The sequence below is a fragment of the Bos taurus genome, chromosome 13 (genome assembly GCF_002263795.3).
Source record: "Bos taurus isolate L1 Dominette 01449 registration number 42190680 breed Hereford chromosome 13, ARS-UCD2.0, whole genome shotgun sequence".
Classification (NCBI taxonomy): domain Eukaryota; kingdom Metazoa; phylum Chordata; class Mammalia; order Artiodactyla; family Bovidae; genus Bos; species Bos taurus.
Genome location: NC_037340.1, coordinates 55,149,390 through 55,169,575, shown reverse-complemented (window position 1 = coordinate 55,169,575; position 20,186 = coordinate 55,149,390). Strand labels below are relative to the sequence as shown.

Here is a 20,186-nt window from a genome sequence, read left to right as displayed (position 1 = left end):
ATGTGTCTGCTTCCTGCCTGCTCAGCTCGGGCCCTAGGACTTCTCACATGGGAACCCAGGAGGCCCGTGGGAAGGACCTTTGGGTGGCCCAAAGGCTTGACTACTGTTAACAGGGCCTGGTCCAGTAACAGCACATCGAGTGCCCAGCAACAAAATCCTCACCTGACCAGAGAATGAGCACAGGGGGACAAACTGGTCATGAAATGCCTCCCAACTCTGCGTAGAAATTCAGGCCAAAAGGGAGGGGACTGTACACAAAGACCCTTGCCCACCACCCAGTCCTACAAGAATCAAGTCACCAGCACCACAGTTGCTGACTTGCAGCACAGCCCAACAGGAATTCACGGCAAAGACCAGGGCAAGGCGCTTTGTGCCCTGGGGAAACTGGCAGGACTGGCCTTCAGGTAGTCAGATATTTTTAGGAAAGAATCTTAGGAACCCAGTTTCTTGCCTCTTCCCATACTGAGAAAAGCACTAAAACCATTAACTAGAGACCTACTCAAAGACAACAGTTATCTCCCACCAAGCTGTGTGCTTGGCTGCCTGCACCCCACGAACAAAGTCATATACATGGACTTCCCTGGTAGTACAGGGTATAAGACTCTGCCTGCCAATGCAGGGGGCACAGGTTCGATCCCTGGTCTGGGAAGACTGCACATGCCACAAAGCAACTAAGCCCGTGGGCCACAAATACTGAGCCTGTGCTCTAAAGCCATTGAGCCGCAACTACTAAAGCCCATGCTCCGAGATGAGAAGCCACCCTAAAGAAAAGACCAGCCCACGGGCATCAACAAAAACTCAATGCAACCAAAAACAAATAATTTTTTAAAAGATCACTTATGCTGCCCCTCCCCTCATCTCCTTGAGACATCCTCAGAGCCCTCTGAGAAGCTGCCTCCTAGATTATAATCTGCAGATTGGCACAAAAACTTTCCATTTCTTTCTCAGACCTGACCAGTGTTTTCACACACAGTTGCATGCCCATGCTTTTTAATAACATTTTGGTAGCTTCACTGGAGCATTCTGGGGGAATGGAGAGGTCCTCCACTCCCACAGACCTGGGGGGCAGGCACACAGCTGCCCCTCGGGCAATCAGCTTAGTAACGGGCCCTCTGGGCTCTAAACCCAGGGCGCCAGCCAGGTTTCCGCCCCTCCCCAAGGAAGTGAAGATGGAAACCACACTCTGAATAGGTGGGCTTCACACCTGCCTTGGTTAACCCTCTCAGCCACCCTTGGGTTGGGGGTGGGGGTGTTACTACTGTCTTCACTTTAGAGATGAACAAACTGAGTCCCAGTGGGTGAAAAAGCTGCATCCAGAGGAGGGGACACAAGCCCCAACTCCCTAGGCCAACCTTGCCAGGAACCCAGTGAGGGCAGATGAGGTGGGGCGAGGCCTGAGGACCCCACCCCTTCTGCAGGTGCCCAAACGAGGGGCCTGGGTCTGGTGCTGTCGCCTCCCCCTCCCCCCACGCACCTCCTTCCCTGCATGACTCCCTTCTTCCCCAGGCTCATCTCTTCCAGAAAACCCTGCATGCTCTCACCCACAGTTGGCAGAGGACCCCCTCCCAAGGGGCAGTCCCTCCCCTCCTCTCAGGGGGGAGGGGTCCTTGGCCCAGCCAGACTTGGGGACTGTACCTGGCTTCCTCGCTGAGTTTCCCCTGGGAAGGGGAGAAGGGCAGGGACCATGAGGGTGGGAGTAAGGAACACTTAGGCTCCTTCCAGGGTGGGGTCTGTAACATTGGGGTGGGGTGGGGGTGAGGAGGTGGTCCTCGGTCCTTCCCTAACCTCCTAGGAGCCGGTTTTCAGGGCCTGGCTGCTTCTGCAGGCCTGGCTGAATTGACAAGTGAAATTCTTGCCACCACCTTGCCCTAGCACCTCCGAAAAAGGCTCACTACTGGGCCGTCAGGCGTGGCTGGATCTAGGTGCTCCAAGACCACCACCCTTACCTCTGTACTGGCCTCGGTTTCAGCCATGCTCTCCAGAAGCAGCAGCCAGAGCTGACTTCCTACCAGCCCCCAAACACGTAGAGCTCCTTTCTGTAGAATGCCCACAGGCCTCCCCTGCACCCCTTCCCCTCTCCCACCTCCTCTGCTCCCCCTCCCTACATCCCACAGCTGCCCCCTGCTCACACCCTCTCTTTTCCTTAGCGTGCGCCATCCCTCCACCACTGCCTGAGACTGCTGCCGCCAGCACCAGCAGTCCCTAGGGGTCATTTCCCATCTTTAAAAGGCCCGCCTTCAGCTCCTGCCCCTCTTCCCACACAGTCTGTTCCCAAGCTTATATACACAGCTCAACCCCCAACCCATTCTCTCTCCATCACCCCCTCCTCAGCAGCATCCCACCTGCAGGGCATCCCTGGGGGCAGGGCAGCTGCCCACCACTCTATGGCGATCCTTGCCCCTGGCCTGATGATTAACCGTGTGCTGGCCTGAACCTTCACGTGGCACTGGCGACTCTGCAGCCACATAAATTGTGCCATGCCCCTGCCCTGGGTGTCACTCCCAGACACCGTGGGCCTCCCTGGCCTTCCCTCTGCTGACAGCTCCTCACCTCAGGCCCAGCACTAGCGTCTATTCACCTGAGCTAATGCCCCAGGTTACCGACCACATCAGTATAGTAAGTACCCTACTTACGAATGAGTCCCATTCCGAAAGCACATTCATAAACCCAATTTGTTCAAATTAGCCTAGGTACCCTTCTACAATGGGAGACCTCCAGATCTGCTCAGAAGACCAAACTGCTCAGAAATAATATAGTACTGCACTGTAATAGGTTTACAACACTTTTCACACAAAGAACACATAAAAAAACAAACACAAAAAATAAAACTTTTAATCTTACAGGACAGCACCTTGAAAGTACTACAGCTGGCATATAGAGGCTGGCATTGAGTGAGCAAGCAGGGAGAGTTACTAACTGGAGCAAGGAAAGGAGGTGGGAGATGGTGGAGCCAAAAGATCGTCAACAATAGGAGACGGAGGGCAAGTTGCAATTTCACTCACATCTGACATTGACGGAACGCACATTAGCATCTTTGAAAGTTCACAACTTGAAGGTTTGTATGTAGGGGACTTACTGTAGCTGGTTCCTTTTACTCCCGGGTATTACTGCATTGAGGGCTTCCCAGGGGATGCAGTGGTAAAGAATTCACCTGCCAATGCAGGAGATATGGGTTTAATCCCTGGGTTGGGAAGATCCCCTGGAGTAGGAAATGGCAACCAACTTCAGTATTTTTGCCTGGAGCAATCCATGGACCAAGGAGCCTGGCAGGCTACAGTCCATGGGTCACAAAGATTTGGACATGACTAAGCACACACGGAAGCATAGTTATTTCACTGAATAAATAACCTCCGGTTTGTATGCGTTCACCTTGATGGAGTATGTTTACATAGAGTGACACAGTTCCTCAGGTGTTCCTGCCATGTCACGCAACGACAGCACGTGTGAAGTTTCACCTGCCCGGGGCACCCACAATGTGATACCACTGATCTTTATAGAGTTTGAGCCAATGTGGGCACCTGTGACAACCTGCTGTGGTTTTCACTTGCTCCTCTCAGATGACCAGTAATGGTGAACACCTTTCCATTCATGTATTGGCTCACTGGCATGTCTTCTATGAAGCACCTGTCCAAGGGTCTCGCACATTTCTTAATGAGTTGTCTTTTAACTGCTCAGTTGTGAAATTCTTCTATTAATGTATTCTAGACACGAGTCCTCTGTCAGGAGTACACACCACAAATGTCTTCTGGAAGTCCTTGGCTTGGCCTCTCTCTGTCACAAAAGCACCTTTTGATGAGCGGATCTGTAAGCCCCAATTGTCCAATCTTTTCTCTAGAGTTTGTGCTTTCTGTGCCCTTAGAAATCCCTGCCCACTCCCAGGTCACAATGATCTGTGACATCTTCCCCCAGAAGCTCTGCAGTGTTAGCCCCATTTTCAGGCCTATGGTCCATCTCTAAGCCACACGTGTGGTGTGAGGGTAGAGTCAAGGTGCACATCCCCCATCAGGGATCTGCTTCACACCAGCAAAAACCTAGTGACCATAACGTATGGATGCATTTCTGGACTCTATTTTGGTCATGGATCCTGTATCTGTCTTTACACCAATACTGCACTGTCCTGGTTATTTTATCTCTACAGCAAGTCATGAAATCCAGGGGTGGAAATTCTCCAATTTTGTTCCAAACTGTCTTGGCTCTTTTATCCTCTGCAGCTTCTGGAATCAGATTTCAGTTTCTATGAGAACTGCTGGGTTGTGACTGGGATGGCACTGAATCAGTCTGAACAGAACCACTGTCTTCACAATATTGGGTCCCCTCCAAGGGCTCAGTGTATTTCTCCCTTTAGGTCCTCTTTCACCTAATTTCAATGTTAAGATCTTAAACTGCATATATTCCGAGGTACCCCAATGTTTTCGGTGGTGGTGGTAATGCTCTCTTTTGCACTTTCTACCTTTCTGCTTCTGGTGCATGGGAATTACATTATTCTGGATACTGACCTTGTACTCCAATATCTTAGCAAATACACAGCTCAGTTTCAATGTGTTTGTAGATTCTTCTGGGATTTCTGTGCCTGTGATTGTGTTGCCTAAAGTCCTGCCTTCACCTTCTTCCTCTCCAAACCTCATGCCTTTCTCTCCTCTGCCTTTCTGCCCAGCTGCCACTGTAGTTCCCTGGGGGATGCACATGGTCAGAACAGACATCCTGGTCATGGTCCTGGCCTAGCCCAACAGCTGTCTATCCCAAGCCCACACAGGAATGTGAGTCGGACTTGAGACAACTGCTAACGATTTTGCTGAGACACTGAACAGTACCCAGTGCTCACAGGAGGCATAAACACAGACACATTTGCCTCTGAGCTGCCGGCCACACTTCTCTCGGGGGTCATTCCTAGGTAGGGAGCATCAGTCTGCACCTGGGCGAGGCCCTGGGCAGGACAACCAGACCCTGTCAGATGTACAGGCAAGCTGGAACCAAGGCTGCACATGCAGAAATGCGAGTACCGCCGCCCTTCACTGGCTGAACTAGTTCATCTCAGGGCCAAGAACTTATCATTGTTCAGCTGCTCATTCACATCAGACTCTCTGCAATTCACTGACTACGTACAGCATGCCAGGCTTCCCTGTCCTTCACTATCTCCCAGAGTTTGCTCAACCTCATGTCCATTGAGTCGATGATGCCATCCAACCATCTCATCCTCTATTGCACCCTTCACCTCCTGCTCTCAATATTTCCCAGCCAAGAACTTAGTGAGAACAAAGTATTAGTCGTGGGGGAAGAGTCCAAGTATGACCTCAGTACTCAACCACCTCTGGCATTCTGGTACAGAGAGGGAAGACTGGAAATCACGCCCTGGTGTTTCCTGCTAAGTGTTAGTCACTCGGTCCTGTCCGACTTTTTGTGACCCCATGGACTTGTAGCTGGCCAGGCTCCTCTGTCCATGGAATTCTCCAGGCAAGAATACTGGAGTGGGTTGGATGCCCTTCTCCAGGGGATCTTCCCAACCCAGGGATCAAACCCAGATCTCCTGCATTTCAGGCTGATTCTTTACCGTCTGAGCCACCAGGAAAGGCTCTAAAAATTCACATCTACCCTCTTTCATTGCCAGCATCACAGGTGTTATGGGCTGAACTGCCTCCCCCGCCCAAAAAGGATCACGTTGGGGGTCCCAACGTCCCAGGAGCTCAGAACTTGACCTCAGAACGTGGCCGGATCCTCACAGAGGCCATTAAAGCTCAAACGAGATGACTAGGGCAGGCCCTCACCCCAACGACTGGCATCTTATGAAAGGGAGAGATTTCATCACGGAGACAGGTGTTCACACAGAGAAAACAGCCCGGCAGGCAAAGAGCGACGCTTCCACAAGCCAAGAAACAGCGGCATGCGCACAACCGCCAGGAGCCGGGGAGGCCTGGGCGCGCCCTCCATACCACTGCCTGCACCTGGGTCTCGACCTCAGCCTCCAGCACGGAGACGACCAACCGCAGCGCTGCGTCACTGGGGAGACCGACACAACATGGGTCAGACTGAGGCTGTAACTTGACAGGAACCCACGGATCTTGAGAGCCCCGCAAACCAGTCAAAATCAACACGAGACCTGGACGCCAACTGCCATCACACCGAGGAGGCCGGCGGCGGCTCTCGCGAGACCCGGACTATCTAGACCCGGACTACTGTGAACTTGGCGGCCAGGCGGAGGCCCCCTCAGGAACCACAGCTTGTTGAGGCCAAGCTGTCACTCACCGCCCGACAGGGCGGGGCCTCCAGCGACGCCCGCCCCCGCCCCACCCCGCCCCCCCCCACACCACCACAAAGGTCGGTCCGCGTCAGGGCTGGGGCCAGGACGCCCACGTCCCTACCCCCGCCTTACCTTCCCTCTCCCAGGGGCGCCCCAGGCCTCTGCACGGACAGCAGCCCAGCATCCACGCTGCACGAGTCCATCCGTTTCCGAGGAAGAGTGGCCCGGCAGGGAGCAAGGCCTGAGCTCGGCTCCTGGGCCCTCACACGCGACACCGGGTCTGACTCTGGAGGCAGGTCCTGTCCTCGGAGGTGAGGCTATTTCTACCGGACTCGCTGGGTTATAGACACTGACTCCTAACAAGTGGCTCATAATGACACACCTCAGCGGAGCCAGAGCTAAAATCTCTGGCAGCAGAATCTACAACTGGAAAACTGGGAAAAACAGGCAAAACAGATACAGATAAATTTGTTTTTAATAAAGGAGTTAATTTTCTTTCAATCCTATATAAAACAATAGCAATTAAAAACTTCATTTTTGAAAGTAAAATATTTACATATGAACAAGTAACTGTGCAAAATTTACATGAAAAAATGGAAAGACAGGGATTTCCTAAAAGACAAAATAAAAGGTGTAACAGTTTTCAGGTGTCCATAAAAAATACTGATCAGCATTCAGTTCACACGCGCGAATAAAGTCTAACATGAGAATTCACACAGAGAAAGCCAAAGTATTTACAGTCATAAAAGTACTATCAATAGACAATTTAATACAATAACCTCTGAAAATATAAAGAACCAATTAGTATATTTGTAATAAAAAAATAGGTACAAAGAAGGGGCTTTTGCTCTGGACGTCTGTAAAGTGGGCCCACAGCTTGCATACAGTCTCTTAGCAAAATAATTATAGTTACATAGCCATCTTCATGTTATGTGCCAAAAATTATGTACAATTACTGACAAAATACACCAACCATTTTTCAACACTTGATTCACACTGAGAAACAGTCTTTTGATGATTCTTCTCAACTTTGATTTTATTTCATCTAAGTTTTCACTTTTAGCTAAAAAACACAGTGCAAGTAAAATAGATTTATGCTGAAAAGGTTTTCATTTCTTTTAACTTTACAGCTTTACAAACAATAGCAAATAAAATGCATTTGTACAGATGCTGACCACACATTCAGAAGGAGCCGCGTCACCGGGGCCCCACGAAGCGGGACGAGCCCCGAGGCGCAGGCGGACGGTGGGCTGCCTGCTCCTCGAGGATCCTGAACGGAGGGGCGGGGGAGGGAGGGAGATAAATAGTCTAAAAAATCAGTTTGCTTTGCCAACTGACTAATACAAAAATAAAATAAGTGAAATGAGGTCACTGGCTGTAGACACACACCTACGCAGTAAGCTGGGTTGAACTAAACCAAATGCACAAACGATGGAGAAACCGCTATGAGGTGACAAGAGGGCAGCTAGTTATTTGCTAAACGATTCCATCAGTTTTTATATATGGCTTGTTTGGCAAGAAGGCCACTCAATCAAAGATGAGTTAGGATTTAATTGTCCTGTAAGAGTACCCGCAGGCCTCTGTGTTCTCTGTTACAGAAACATGTTTTCCTCCATACTGAAGAGTTGACTTAGAAACAGGAATATAAAACTGTTCCATTGTAAAGAGGTGGCTGTTTTTTAAACAATATCCCATTTGCTCGTTACAAAAAGGCGTAATCTGCAAATATATAAAAAGTCCCCAGGCGTCTCTGCTAAGAGGCCGCGTCCGTGCTACTTAAGGAATGCTTTGTACAGCAACAGTGAATGGCTTGTCTCACGTTCATTTTCTAAACAAAATATGAGGTCCCTGAGGTTGACCCGCGTGATCCTTTGCCGCGTGAACTGTCTGGGGGTTCCGACGCCGGAACTGCCTGGGACCGCCGAGCCTGGGCCCGAGCCCTGGTGACGAGAAAGGAGAAGACAGCCGAGTTAGTGGAGCGCAGAGGTGGGCAGGGCCCTCGGCGCTGGAAGGAAGGGGCAAGGCCACGTGCTACCCCAGGACCACAGGCCTGGGGGCAGCGCAAGGTTCCCTACAGGTGTCCCACGGAACCCGGCTATGGAGGAAGCCAGGCCTGGACAGGCTTAGGCCAACTGCTGGAGCCGCGGTGCTCAGCCAGTCCCTAACAGAAGGGGTGAGAGCAGGAGGCACGACCCCGCGCCCACCTCCAGGCCTGGTGCGCTCAGGCACACACTGGAAGATGCTAACCCTGCGACTCCCCACAGAGCTCAGACTCTGGCCCCGGGCACAGAAGGAAAGCGTGGTGGCTCCTGCCCCAAAGGGACGCAGAATGGCTCCAGGGCTTGTGGCTGGCATTGCTGGTGTCCAGGACTCAGGTGGGCTGGCACTGCACCTGCGGTGGCCATGTCACCTCCCACTTCGCCAACAAAGGCACGTTCCCAAAGCCGCAAGGTCCAGGCTCGTGGGCTGGGCGGGCTGGCAGTCGGCGAGCTGGGCTGCAGGACTCTTCGGTCACCGTGTCATCTGCGGCCTGGAGGGCGCTCCCCACTCCCTTGGGCTGACAGCGGCCTGCACTGCTCAGCACCCAGTTTGGTCAGCCTGCGGGGGGATCCCGCCGAAGGTGTGAGCTCTGGTGCCTGCCTGCTTGCAGAGCTGGGGTTCTGGGTGCCTTCCCGCCACGTCGCCGCCCCCCCAGCAGCAGCATCCGTGATTTCAGCACGTCTGTCACCGTCTCTATCCGACACTCGTGGACACAAACCACACAACTTCCAACTGGACGGGTCTTCGTTTTCCATTCAGAATGAACAGGAAGTGTCTGTATTCTGATGGTTAAAGTTGCTCATTTGTATTTCAAGTGCAAAACTTACAATGGAACTTTTACAGTGTTTTCTCAAAGTTTAAGAAAGTGGGAGCCATGAGTCCTGTGATGCTGGAGGAGGCCGCAGTGCAGCAAGCGGCCAGCAGGTGGCAGGCGAGGCATCCCATGCGTCTTCTGTTAATTTACGAGTTCCTTACACCCCCCCCTTCAGAACCTTAATCACCAGTCCCTCCTCCAGACAAGTCCTCTGGTGACTACTTGTCCGTGTTTGAAACAACTACTTTAGGTTTTCTTGCCAGTTTTCCCTGAGTCTCCGTAACAGCCCTGTAGGAGCATTTTGGGTACAAAACAAACAGCACTCCTGAAAAGGCGGTGATGAAAACACACAGCCGAGAGGAACCAGGAAAACGGGAGCTGGCCTGCGCCCGGGGCCCTGGGGGTCTGCACCCTCAACATGGGGAGCCTGCAGAGGCCAGTGTCTGCAGAGACAGCTGGGAGGGGCGGGCGGGGCCCCACCTGATCTTGAGGCTCGCGGAGAACAAAGCGCTACCTAAACCATGGGCCAGGCATCTTCTGTGACACTTGCTACAATTCTGGACCATGTCTGATGCTCTTACTTTCAAAATAGTTCAACAACCAAAACCAGCTAGAAGGGTGAGGAGGGCTCACTTCAGGCACAGAATGTAAAGGATGCTGAAACTCAGAAATCAAGGTAAATGATATTTTAATGAAATCTTTTTTAGAAGTCAAAAGTGGCTCCAAACAAGACAAGCAGGCATTAGCACAGCCCTCAGCGGGACTCCAGGGCTGTGGCCATGCTGGCCACACTCATCATGTCTCAGGCTCCAGTGGTCACGAGGTGGCCACATGTCACTCTTTCGTGGACTTTAACAAGAAGGCTGCGCTCAGAGGCCTCCTACCTGACACTAAATGTCGTCCGATGTCATAGGGTGAGTGCCAGCCTGTGACCGACTGGCTCTGGGGTGTCCTGGCCACAGAAGGTGGTCACAGGAACCCAGTGCCCAGCCTGCAGGAAGCAGCCCTGGGTAATCGGCAGTGACCTCAGATGACAGAAAACTGCATGGCAGATGCCAGCGTCCACGTTCACCAAGAGGCTCAAGCACAGAGGATGATGGGTTTGCTCTGTTTTGCATTTGCAGGCGTTGGGGTTAAAACACAGCAACCTTGGACCCCAGCTCCCCGCCTGAAAGCACTGTGTGAACTCAACCTGTCCCATTCCAAGACTGTCGTGAGATCAATGAAAGGGTATCCCCTACTGTCTCCTTTGAAGGCAACCTTAACACTGTCAAAAATGCCACAGGCAACTTGACAGGCAACAAGCACTCAATGTGGAAACCAAGTGGAAACAATCACCTTAGCCCCAACCTGCCTGGCTCACCGGTCACTTCACTCAGGCCCCCAGAGCCATGCACAACCGACCATGGCACCTGGCTGCAGCTGCAGCAACCTGCCATGGGCCCTCCCCAAGGTGGCAGAGAGCACCAGCCTCTCGGGGACTGTCTGGGGGAACTCACGTGGGGGGCCTTACTGCCACTCCCCCCAGAGCCCCTACAATAGTAGCAAGAGGTCCACACCCGTGAGAGGGTGTCTGAGCGATACCCCGGTGTGCTAGGTGGTGAGTAACATAGGTCAAAGTACCCGTGAGAGGGTGTCTGAGCGATACCCCGGTGTGCTAGGTGGTGAGTAACATAGGTCAAAGTACCCGTGAGAGGGTGTCTGAGCGATACCCCGGTGTGCTAGGTGGTGAGTAACATAGGTCAAAGTACCAAGAGCATAGACACCCCTGGCTCGCTCTGGACCTCTTCACACCAGTGCAATTCCCAAGCTTGTCCACGCCTGAGCACAGGCAGCTGGAGGGCGCCAGGGACCCCTGGCACTTGGCTGAGGAGAGCCAAGGTCACCCTGGTATCTTCCATCATCTCCCCCAGGGCTGTCCAGAACAGGGAGGGAACACGGCATCCGCAATCCGCACAACATGAAGACGCAGCCCGGGCCCCACAAAGACCGAGGAGGGGGGCTTTGCCCCCATGACTCCAAGCAGCAGACACAGCAGCGAGAGAGTCCTCCTCCCACCAGAGCAGGTGGGGGGTGGGGGGGGGGGGCGGGGGAGGGGGGGCAGTGCCTAAGTGCACACCAAGAAGAGAGTGGGGGGGATGCAGGGTCCTGCGGGCGCCACCAGAGGACCTCAGCCCTCCTCATCAGGACAGACACCAGCTAAGTCACTGGGTTCTGCCAACAGTCAGGAGAGGGCGCCATCAGACCACAAAGCTTGTCAACACCAATACCACAAAATTAACAAGAGGAAGATCAGCAAGTCCACCACGAACCACCACAAAAAGTCAGAAAATGAAATCCCACACATATCAGGGCCAAATGCAATCTAGAAAAATAAGCCACTACAAGACAACACTTTCAACAAAAAAATGTACTTACACATGTGAGCGTACGAAAATCACCTTGAATCAAAAACTCAAAATATAAGGGCAAGATAAATTAAAAGCCAGAAAGAAACAAGAGTTGACTGACTCAAGAAAGAAAGGAGAAAAAAAGACAAAATTATCTCATACACGAATATAAACTGGAAGGTGCTCAGGGGAGAAAAAACTCGAATAAAAATTCATAAGAATTCAGAAGAAGAGCAAAACAACCGAATAGAAAGGAGACAAAGAAAAAAAAAATTAAAGGGCCAAGAAAACACAGGGTAAAGGAAGACACGGAAGGAGCACATGCGTTGAGCCGTCAGAGCCCCCAGAGAGGGAGGCACACGTGAGGGCAGGAGTAATATACTAAACTATAATCTGAGAAAACTTTCAAGAAATAGAAACCAAAAAACCAAACCTACATGGACAAGGCAAGTGGGCACCTGGGAAAATTAACCCATAAAATCCACTTTGACGAAGCCTCATAAAACTGTCACTTTTCCAAGATAAATTAACCTGGAATCAGGCTTTCCCAAACCCATGCTGCTGCTGCTAAGTCGCTTCAGTCATGTCCAACTCTGTGCGACCCCACAGACTGCAGCCCACCAGGCTCCCCAGTCCCTGGGATTCTCCAGGCAAGAACACTGGAGTGGGTTGCCATTTCCTTCTCCAATGCATGAAAGTGAAAAGTGAAAGTGAAATCGCTCAGTCGTGTGCGACTCTTCGGGACCCCATGGACTGTAGCTTACCAGGCTCCTCGGTCCATGGGATTTTCCAGGCAAGACTACTGGAGTGGGTTGCCATTTCCTCCTCCTTCCCAAACCCATACAGTAAGCCAAAGTGAAAGCTGGTCGCACAGTATCCAACCCCATGGACTATAGCCTGTCCAGCTCTTCCATCCATGGAATTCTCCAGGCAAGAGTACTAGAGTGGGTTACCATTTCCTTCTCCAGGGGATTTTCCCGACCCATGAATTGATCCCAGGTCTCCTACATTGTGGGCAGATTCTTTACTAACTTAGCCACTGCTACTAAGTTGCTTCAGTCGTGTCCAACTCTGCATGACCCCATAGACAGCAGCCCACCAGGCTCCCCCGTCCCTGGGATTCTCCAGGCAAGAACACTGGAGTGGGTTGCCATTTCCTTCTCCAATGCATGAAAGTGAAAAGTGAAAGTGAAGTCACTCAGTCATGTCTGACTCTTCGCGACCCCATGGACTGCAGCCTACCAGGCTCCTCCGTCCGTGGGATTTTCCAGGCAAGAGTACTGGAGAGGGGTGCCATCGCCTTCTCCAAACTGAGCCACTAGGGAAGCCCATATACAGTAAGCAATGAAAAGCATTAAAAACATCACTGAAAGCAAGCATGAACCAACATTTTTATATCCAGCCTGACTGCCCTCCACATCCAGGCCACAGAAAAACCATTTCAACTCACAATATGGCGGGGGACTCTGCACCTGAGCATCGTGATAGCTCAGACACAGGTCAGGGTCATCCCAACGAGAGAGGGCAGAGAATGTGCAGAAGGGAGAAATAAGCATTTATAATATAAACGCACAGCTGGTGCGACAACAAAACCGAGGAAGTGGCCAGGAGATGACACCGTATGCCATGACGAAGTAGAAATGACGTGACAAAGCGTGAGACGGAAGGGGTCACAGGACCCACTAGGGAGACTGTGTGGCCGCCTGGGGCCAAGGAGAATGCGGACGTGAGCTAAGAAGCCCAACAGGAAACACGTGAAAACCTGGGGTAAAGACACCCAAACACTTACATACAAAAGTGACCACTAGAGCAGAGTCACACACCTTCCTAACACAATCATCTTAATTAAGGAGCAAAGACTACACATCACACCAAAACACACAGCAACTGTAAAAAAAATAAAATAATCATAATCATAAGAATCTGAACCCACAGAGTCTGAACCCACATGTCAGCTGTTATCAACACAAATGATGGGTTTAACTCACCTGTGATGGAAAACCACTCGCCAGCGGGACTCAGAAGACAGGCCCCTGCTGCACACTACACAGAGGGGCAGCTAAAGGAGGGGCCACGGGCCCAGGAGGAACAGAGGCTCCAGACCAATGGAACAGGAGAGCAGGGGAAACAGGCCTGACTGAGGACAAGGGAGACACCAAGCCCACGGGGCACAGACTGATACTTTGTGATGCTAAAAATCGCAACTGACTGTGAAGATACAACACTTACGGATATGTACATATCAAATACCACGGCAACCCCCAGAAAAGCAAAACCTGCAGGAGATGCGAGGAGATGAAGACAGAGACACTGACAAGGGTACTGTGGAGCTCCACATCCAGCAAAACACACCAGGTGGATGGAGACAAGCCGAGACAGTCGGTATCATCCATGAGGTTCTGTAAACCCTATGAGAGCCGATACCCTGTCCTGAGAATGAGCACCCACAGCGCATTCACAAACACTGAGTATCCCTGCTGCCCAGCAGGTCTGCAAAACTCAACAGCATGGCAACACATGGTCCGACACGTGTCCCAGCACTGGTCCTCCACGGCTCTAGGGAGACACGGCCGACCCCATAGTTAGAGCAGGAAGACGTGAGGTGAGCCTAGCACGTTTGTGGTGCGGGAAGGTGAGGAACCTTCCAGAGGCGGCGGGTTAAGTGAGAGGAGAGAGAAGCCAAGCGCAAGGGGCTTGTGGTAACTGAGCAGGGCCAGGACAGGAGACCCCACTGCAACCCCCGCCGTGACAGAGGCAGGTAAGGAATGGAAGAGGCAGAGTTAGCAGATTCCCCCAACCAAGGCCCAAGGAGAGCCCGAGGCCCCAAGCAGGGAGCAGTGACACCAGCTGGGAGGAACAGTGGTCAGGGGAGCACAGCCCCAGAATTCCCCACAAGACTCTCATTAAGAGAGGAAATGGATTTTCCAGCAGGGACACCTGCAAGCCCACCTGAAACACCACCCGCAGTGGGACTCCCGGGTGTCACCACCTCCTGAGATGACGCGTCGAGGACACAGCACAGCTGGGGCGACACTCCAGCCACGTTATACCACCTGGATTTCACCGAGAGGAAACTGACAACGCACCCAGAACGAGAGACCGTCTACCAAATAACTGATAAACACTCTTCAAAGTGTCAGGTCAGGAAAGACAAGGAAGCACGGAGGGCTACAGAGACCGAACGCCAGGACAGGGCCCTGCAGCATCAGTGGAGAGCAGGAACGATCAAATACAGGGGAAATGTGCAAAAGCCACGTCGGACTTAAAAAATCCAAACTATACAAAGAACTCTAAAACCTCAATAACAAGAAAACAAACAACCCCATTTTAAAAGTGGATCAAGGATCTTAAAAGGCACCTCACCAAGAAGATATGTAGATATCAAACAAGCACATGAAGAGATGCTCCACATCGTATGTCATTAGGGAAACACAAATTAAAGCAAAGAGACACTACCACGTAACTATGAGAAAGGCCCAAACCCAGAAGACTGCCAAGGCGAGTGCTGGTGCAGTGTGCGGCGGCAGGGACACTCGTCCAGCGCTGGTGGGGACGTGGAGCGGTACAGTCACTTGGGAAGACAGGAGGGCGGCTTACAGCAAAAGTAAACACACTCTCACCACACAAAACTGTGTCCCTGGTATTCACCTGAATACGTTCAAAACTCACATCCACATGGAAACCTGTACACAGATGTTTACAGCAGCTGTATTCATAACTGCCAAAACTCAGAAGCAACCAAGATGTCCTTTGGTAGGTGATGTTTAAGTAAAATGTGGTGCACCTAGGCAATGAAATAGCACCAAAATGAAGTGTGTTATCAAGCCATGAAAAGACAGGAGGAACCTTAAATACATTCCGCTATGTGAAAGATGCCAGTAAGAAAAGGTAACATTCTGTCTGGTTTCAACTCTATGACACGGGCAAAGACAGAACTATGGAGTCAGTAAGAAGATCATGGGTTTCCAGGGAGTGGGGGGAGGGAGGGATGAACAGCCAGAGCGCAAAGGATTTTTAGGGCAGTGAAAATGCCCTGTGTGTGACGCTACGCAGGTGGATGCATTATTATATACATTTGTCCAAAAGCACAGAATGTACAACACAAGAGTGAGCCCTGATATGAACTGTGGGCTCTGAGCGGTGATGGGTGCCAATGCAGGTTGGTCAGCTGCAACAAATGCACCATCTGGCGGGGGTGTGGATGATGGGGGAGGCTGTGCCTGCGGGCGGAGGGCAGAGGCTCAGGGGAAACTGTACTGTACGTGCAATTTGACTGTGAACCGAAAACTGCTCTAAAGTATGAAGTTTACTTATTTTAAATTAATTCTGAAAGACAAAATCCAGTAATGTCTTGAGTTCACAGTTATCACAGCACCACTTCACATCAGGAAGTTGAGTAAGGGGTACACAGAAACTCTACTCTTTATGTAACTTTTCTGCAAGTCTAAAATTGGCTCATAATAAAAGTTCTTAAGACATACCCTTAAGGATATAGTCCTAAACTAAAAAAAAAAAAATTAAGCCTTATCTCTGATGAAGAAAAGCACCTGAAAGACTTTTTTAAGTTCCAGATTTTGTGTTCGTTATCACACACAAAACTCACTTTTCCAAAAGTCCAAAATCAGGCACACCCACAATACATGAAACCACGCCCCCTGGGCTTTCAGTGACGTGTCTCCACTGTCTCCTTGAGGTGCTCTATCCCCCCCAACTCCACTCTCCTCCCCACACCCACACCCTCCCCGCTAGTCTCTACTTTGTAGATATTTCAATGCCTAAAACAGAACTTGATCAACATGCCCTTCCCCTAGGCCCTCACCTCCCAGCACAGGGACCCCAGCGGCCAGAGTGGTTGTGGGATTGGTTACACTGAGCAAAAACAAAAAAGAACCAAATATTCTGAGACGAATGGGAACTTGATGTCTCACTGCCTGTGAAGGGACTCCTAAGGAAGGAAGGGGAGGAGACTGGAAGAAGCCCTGAGGTCCTAGACTAGAATTTCAGGACCCACTGGAATGTGTAGGGTCATTCTAGATACAGAGAGGCGCACACACGCACACAACTGTGCACAAACACACGTTCCAGACTGAGTGCTGGGGCCTCCGGGGCCTGGGGCAGGGACCCCGTGGCGACCAGCACGCACAGTGCTCAGACACTGGTCTCCAAATATCACCCTCCACTGCAGGGAAGCTCCCAGGTGCCACGTGGGGGAGGGCAGGGGAGGCACCCGGACACCTCTCATGCTTACAGGTTGAGGGAAACGTTTCAAAAGGATATAGAACCAGCTCGAAGAAGCTTCCACTGATCAATCTAGAAACAACGAGAGCATTGATTACACCCCCTGAACACAGCAGGATCCATGTGTCCACACACGGTGATGAGTGGATGGATGGATGGAGGAGGGTGGGAGGGAGGCTCTTCTTCACAGCAGAAGGCAACCAGTAAATGTGGGGGCATGATGGACACAGCGCCACAGCCTGGCCCCTACCCTGGAGGTCCTGACGCAGTGGGAGCCATGCGTGGGTGCTGAGGCCAGGGGAGGGGTGACAGGGACAGAGCAGTGCATGACCCTGGACCCCTCCTCACACAACACTAATAAACACCAAGGGACTAGACAACTACGCAGTGGGGAAGGCTGCTTTCTTAACCAAGCGCTCAGTCAGGTAATCAAGGCTAAGGTCACTAGCAGCAAGAAGTCCATACTGTCGGCCTAATGACATTGAGGATCGCCCAACAGAACAAGAAGCCTGTCCTCTCTAACACTGTCAGGAATGCAGGCATCAGGCACAGGCTCACAGCACGTGCCAGCTGGACACTGCACACGCCCTGGACAGGTGGTGAAGTGCAAGCAGGTCTGGGAGCCTGGGCCATCGGGGTGTGATGTCCTGATTGCGGCGGGGAGGCGGGTGCAGCGGTAACCTAAGAGCATGTCCAGCATCATCAGCATTTTAGGGGTGATGGATATCCGTCGGGAAAAGATTTTGTACACATCATGTATAACACACAAGTGCATAGGCACACTGCGTGTGTAGAGAAGAGGTGCTGAAATAGAGGTGCTAAGTGTTCAGAATCGAGGATCTGGATATGGAGATTCTCACACTGCTCTTTCAACTTTTCTAAAGATTTGAAACTATTATAAATTAAAAGAAAACATGTTGAAAAACGTTAATCAATATTTTCTGGAAAGACGGTGCCAGCGGCATCAGAGGTTCTTAATCTTCCCAAAGGCCAAAGAAAACCCAGAGCAGCTAGGAAGCAAAACCAAACGCCAGCAGGCAACACATAGAACAAAACCAATGGAGACGAGCTGCAAGCAGCCACAAGCCTGGAGACTACCTCAAAACTATGCGCGGAGAGCTGCCGGGCACCTTTGAGGTCTCAAACCCTCGGGGTGTTCACCAAGAAGAAGGGCAGGTTCACCTGAGAGCGGCCACTAGACCGGGCTGGTACTCTGACTGTGGCCTTGCCACCAGGAGCTCTGCCTGTGACCAGCCAGGGGCCCACACGAGAGGAGCGTACTCCTCTGAAGCTGAGCAGGACAGGACAGAGGAGACAAAAAGGTCCAGCTAAGAGTCGAGAGGGGCAGAGCCAAGAATCACAGACAGCACACGGGTCACCATGTGGAAACTATGGAAGAGGAGCTCAGTGAAGCCAGCACATCTTCAAACTGCCTCCTCCTGAAGGTTTAAGACCACACGGTTCACACAAAAGTGAACCACGAAAAGGCTGAACCCCAGACAAGCTGCCCTAAGGAAAAATGAGAATAAGGAGCAGAACACCACCCAGAGAGATAATGGAAAACACCAGAGACACAATCAAGAAGAGATCAAAACTATCATGTCTATTTCCAAACAGAGACACTGAGAAAATGATAAAATGCGTGAAGAACAACATAAATCAGGATTAGCAAAACTTGGAAAATGAGCTGAACAAAGTCAAGGAAAAACTAGAAACAAAAGAGAATTTCAGTTGAGAAATGAAGACTACACTAAAAAAGAGCACAGGAGCAAATAAAACAAGTAAGGAAGAAAGAAGACAGTGAGGATGATAAAAAGCACCAAACTTTTTAAAAGAGAGATGAAAAGGATATAAGAGAACAGGCAAATACTGACAGTAGATACGAAAGATACAACATATGAATAACAGGAATATCTGAAGACGAAAACAAAAACAAAAAAAACATTCAAGAAAATGTTCCTGAATACAAAAACATTCAAACTGCATGTTGAACGAACACAACCTCTCCCCAAGAACAACAACCTAAAAACAGCCGATTCCAGGTAAAATGCTTGGCTTTAAGGGAAAAGAATTCTGTGGGCAACTTCGGGCAGAAAGAACATATGAAACACAAGAGAAATAAAATCAGACAGTCATCAGACAGACAGCAAACCTTTTACACCAGGAGAAAATATCTAATGTAACTACTTACTCAAGGAAGAGTCTCAAGCAAAGAACATGTGAGCCAAGGATTTTATAGCTATCAAAACTGTCGTCAATGTGCACAAATCTGGGGAACTCAGCCCCCAGGAAACATCCCAAAAGAATCCAACAGAGAATAAGATTTGGAAAGTCAAATGACTAAACAGATATCCCCACAGACTAGTCAGTATTAACCATCAAGTTACTTATGGAACTAAGACTACCATGAAACAGCCATGTGACGTAACCAAAACACACGCGAGTGACCGTCCTTGCCCAAGTACAGCCCACCCTACGTCCTCATTCCCGATGTCCAGCCAAAAGCCCAAGGCCTTTCCTAGGAGTAAGGATCATACCCCATGCAAGACCCACCCTGACCTCACAGGGAAGGCAAATGTGCCGACTGAGCCCCGCTGGGTGGGATTCCCACAGACCCTACTGAACGCCAAAGCAAGACACAAACACACATGTTCAAGATGAGCAGCCGGTTGCTGAACTTAAACAAGCATTGACACTCTTCAGAGGATGATGATATATCGTTCACAACGTCCAGCATATAAGTGACAATGACTAGACATGCAGAGAGACAGGAAGCTGTTACCACACTTGCAGGGAAGAGCAGTCAACAGAGATTGAGTCAAGATGACCCAGATGTTGGATTTGACAAACCATCAGAGCAGCTTTTACAAAGAGGTTCCAAGAATGACGGGAAAATCTGGCTTCAATAAGGAGCAGACAGGGAAATATCAGCAAAGAATTAGCAATGATTAAAAAAAAAAAAAAAAGACCTAGGCAGAAATCCCAAAGCTGCAAATATGTCAACAAAGGAAAACTTCACTGGACAGGCAAGATGATAGAGAATCTGAAGATAGATCAGTAGAGATTATCCAGTCTCGAACAAAGAAAGTGATTACAGAAAAACAGGTACAGACTCAAGAGACCCACAGGGCAATGTCAAGAGAACTAACAGAGGTATACCTGGGAAACCCCACAGGAAAAGACTGAAACAGAGAAAGGTTTGAGGAAGTAAAGGCAAAAGTGCTGCAAATTTGAGGAGAAACCGTGACCTACCAACCGAAGAAGCTCAGAGAAGCCCCAGCAGAGGTCAAGAGAACCAAGTCTAAACAAACAAAGACGACAAACTCCTAAGAAGCAAGACAGTCATCCTGAAACTCATGACTAACAGGAAACAAGGATCGACATCACAGTGGAGCCCTGAATACTACGCAACAACTTCCTTCAGGGTGCAGACGGTCACAAGTTCACGGCTGTGTTCAGCTCTAAGAAA

General features: G+C 50.5%; 1 protein-coding gene across 9 annotated transcripts in view; it reads right to left on the bottom strand.

Annotated features, from left to right (window-relative positions):
- Positions 1–20,186, bottom strand: part of TAF4 (TATA-box binding protein associated factor 4) — a 117,317-nt gene that overhangs the window by 45,493 nt on the left and 51,638 nt on the right. For 5 of the 9 annotated variants that reach the window (XR_009496944.1, XR_009496940.1, XR_009496943.1 and 2 more), the window contains exon 16: positions 6,368–6,669. Coding sequence is in view for 3 of the 9 variants with exons in the window: in XM_002692259.5 (XP_002692305.3) it covers positions 8,008–8,175 (168 nt within the window). In the remaining 6 variants the exon portion in view is untranslated. Of the gene's footprint in view, positions 1–6,367; positions 6,670–6,692; positions 8,176–8,482; positions 16,790–20,186 lie in introns of those variants that run through there. The other 4 variants (XM_002692259.5, XM_059892985.1, XM_059892986.1 and 1 more) reach the window with 2 other exon arrangements.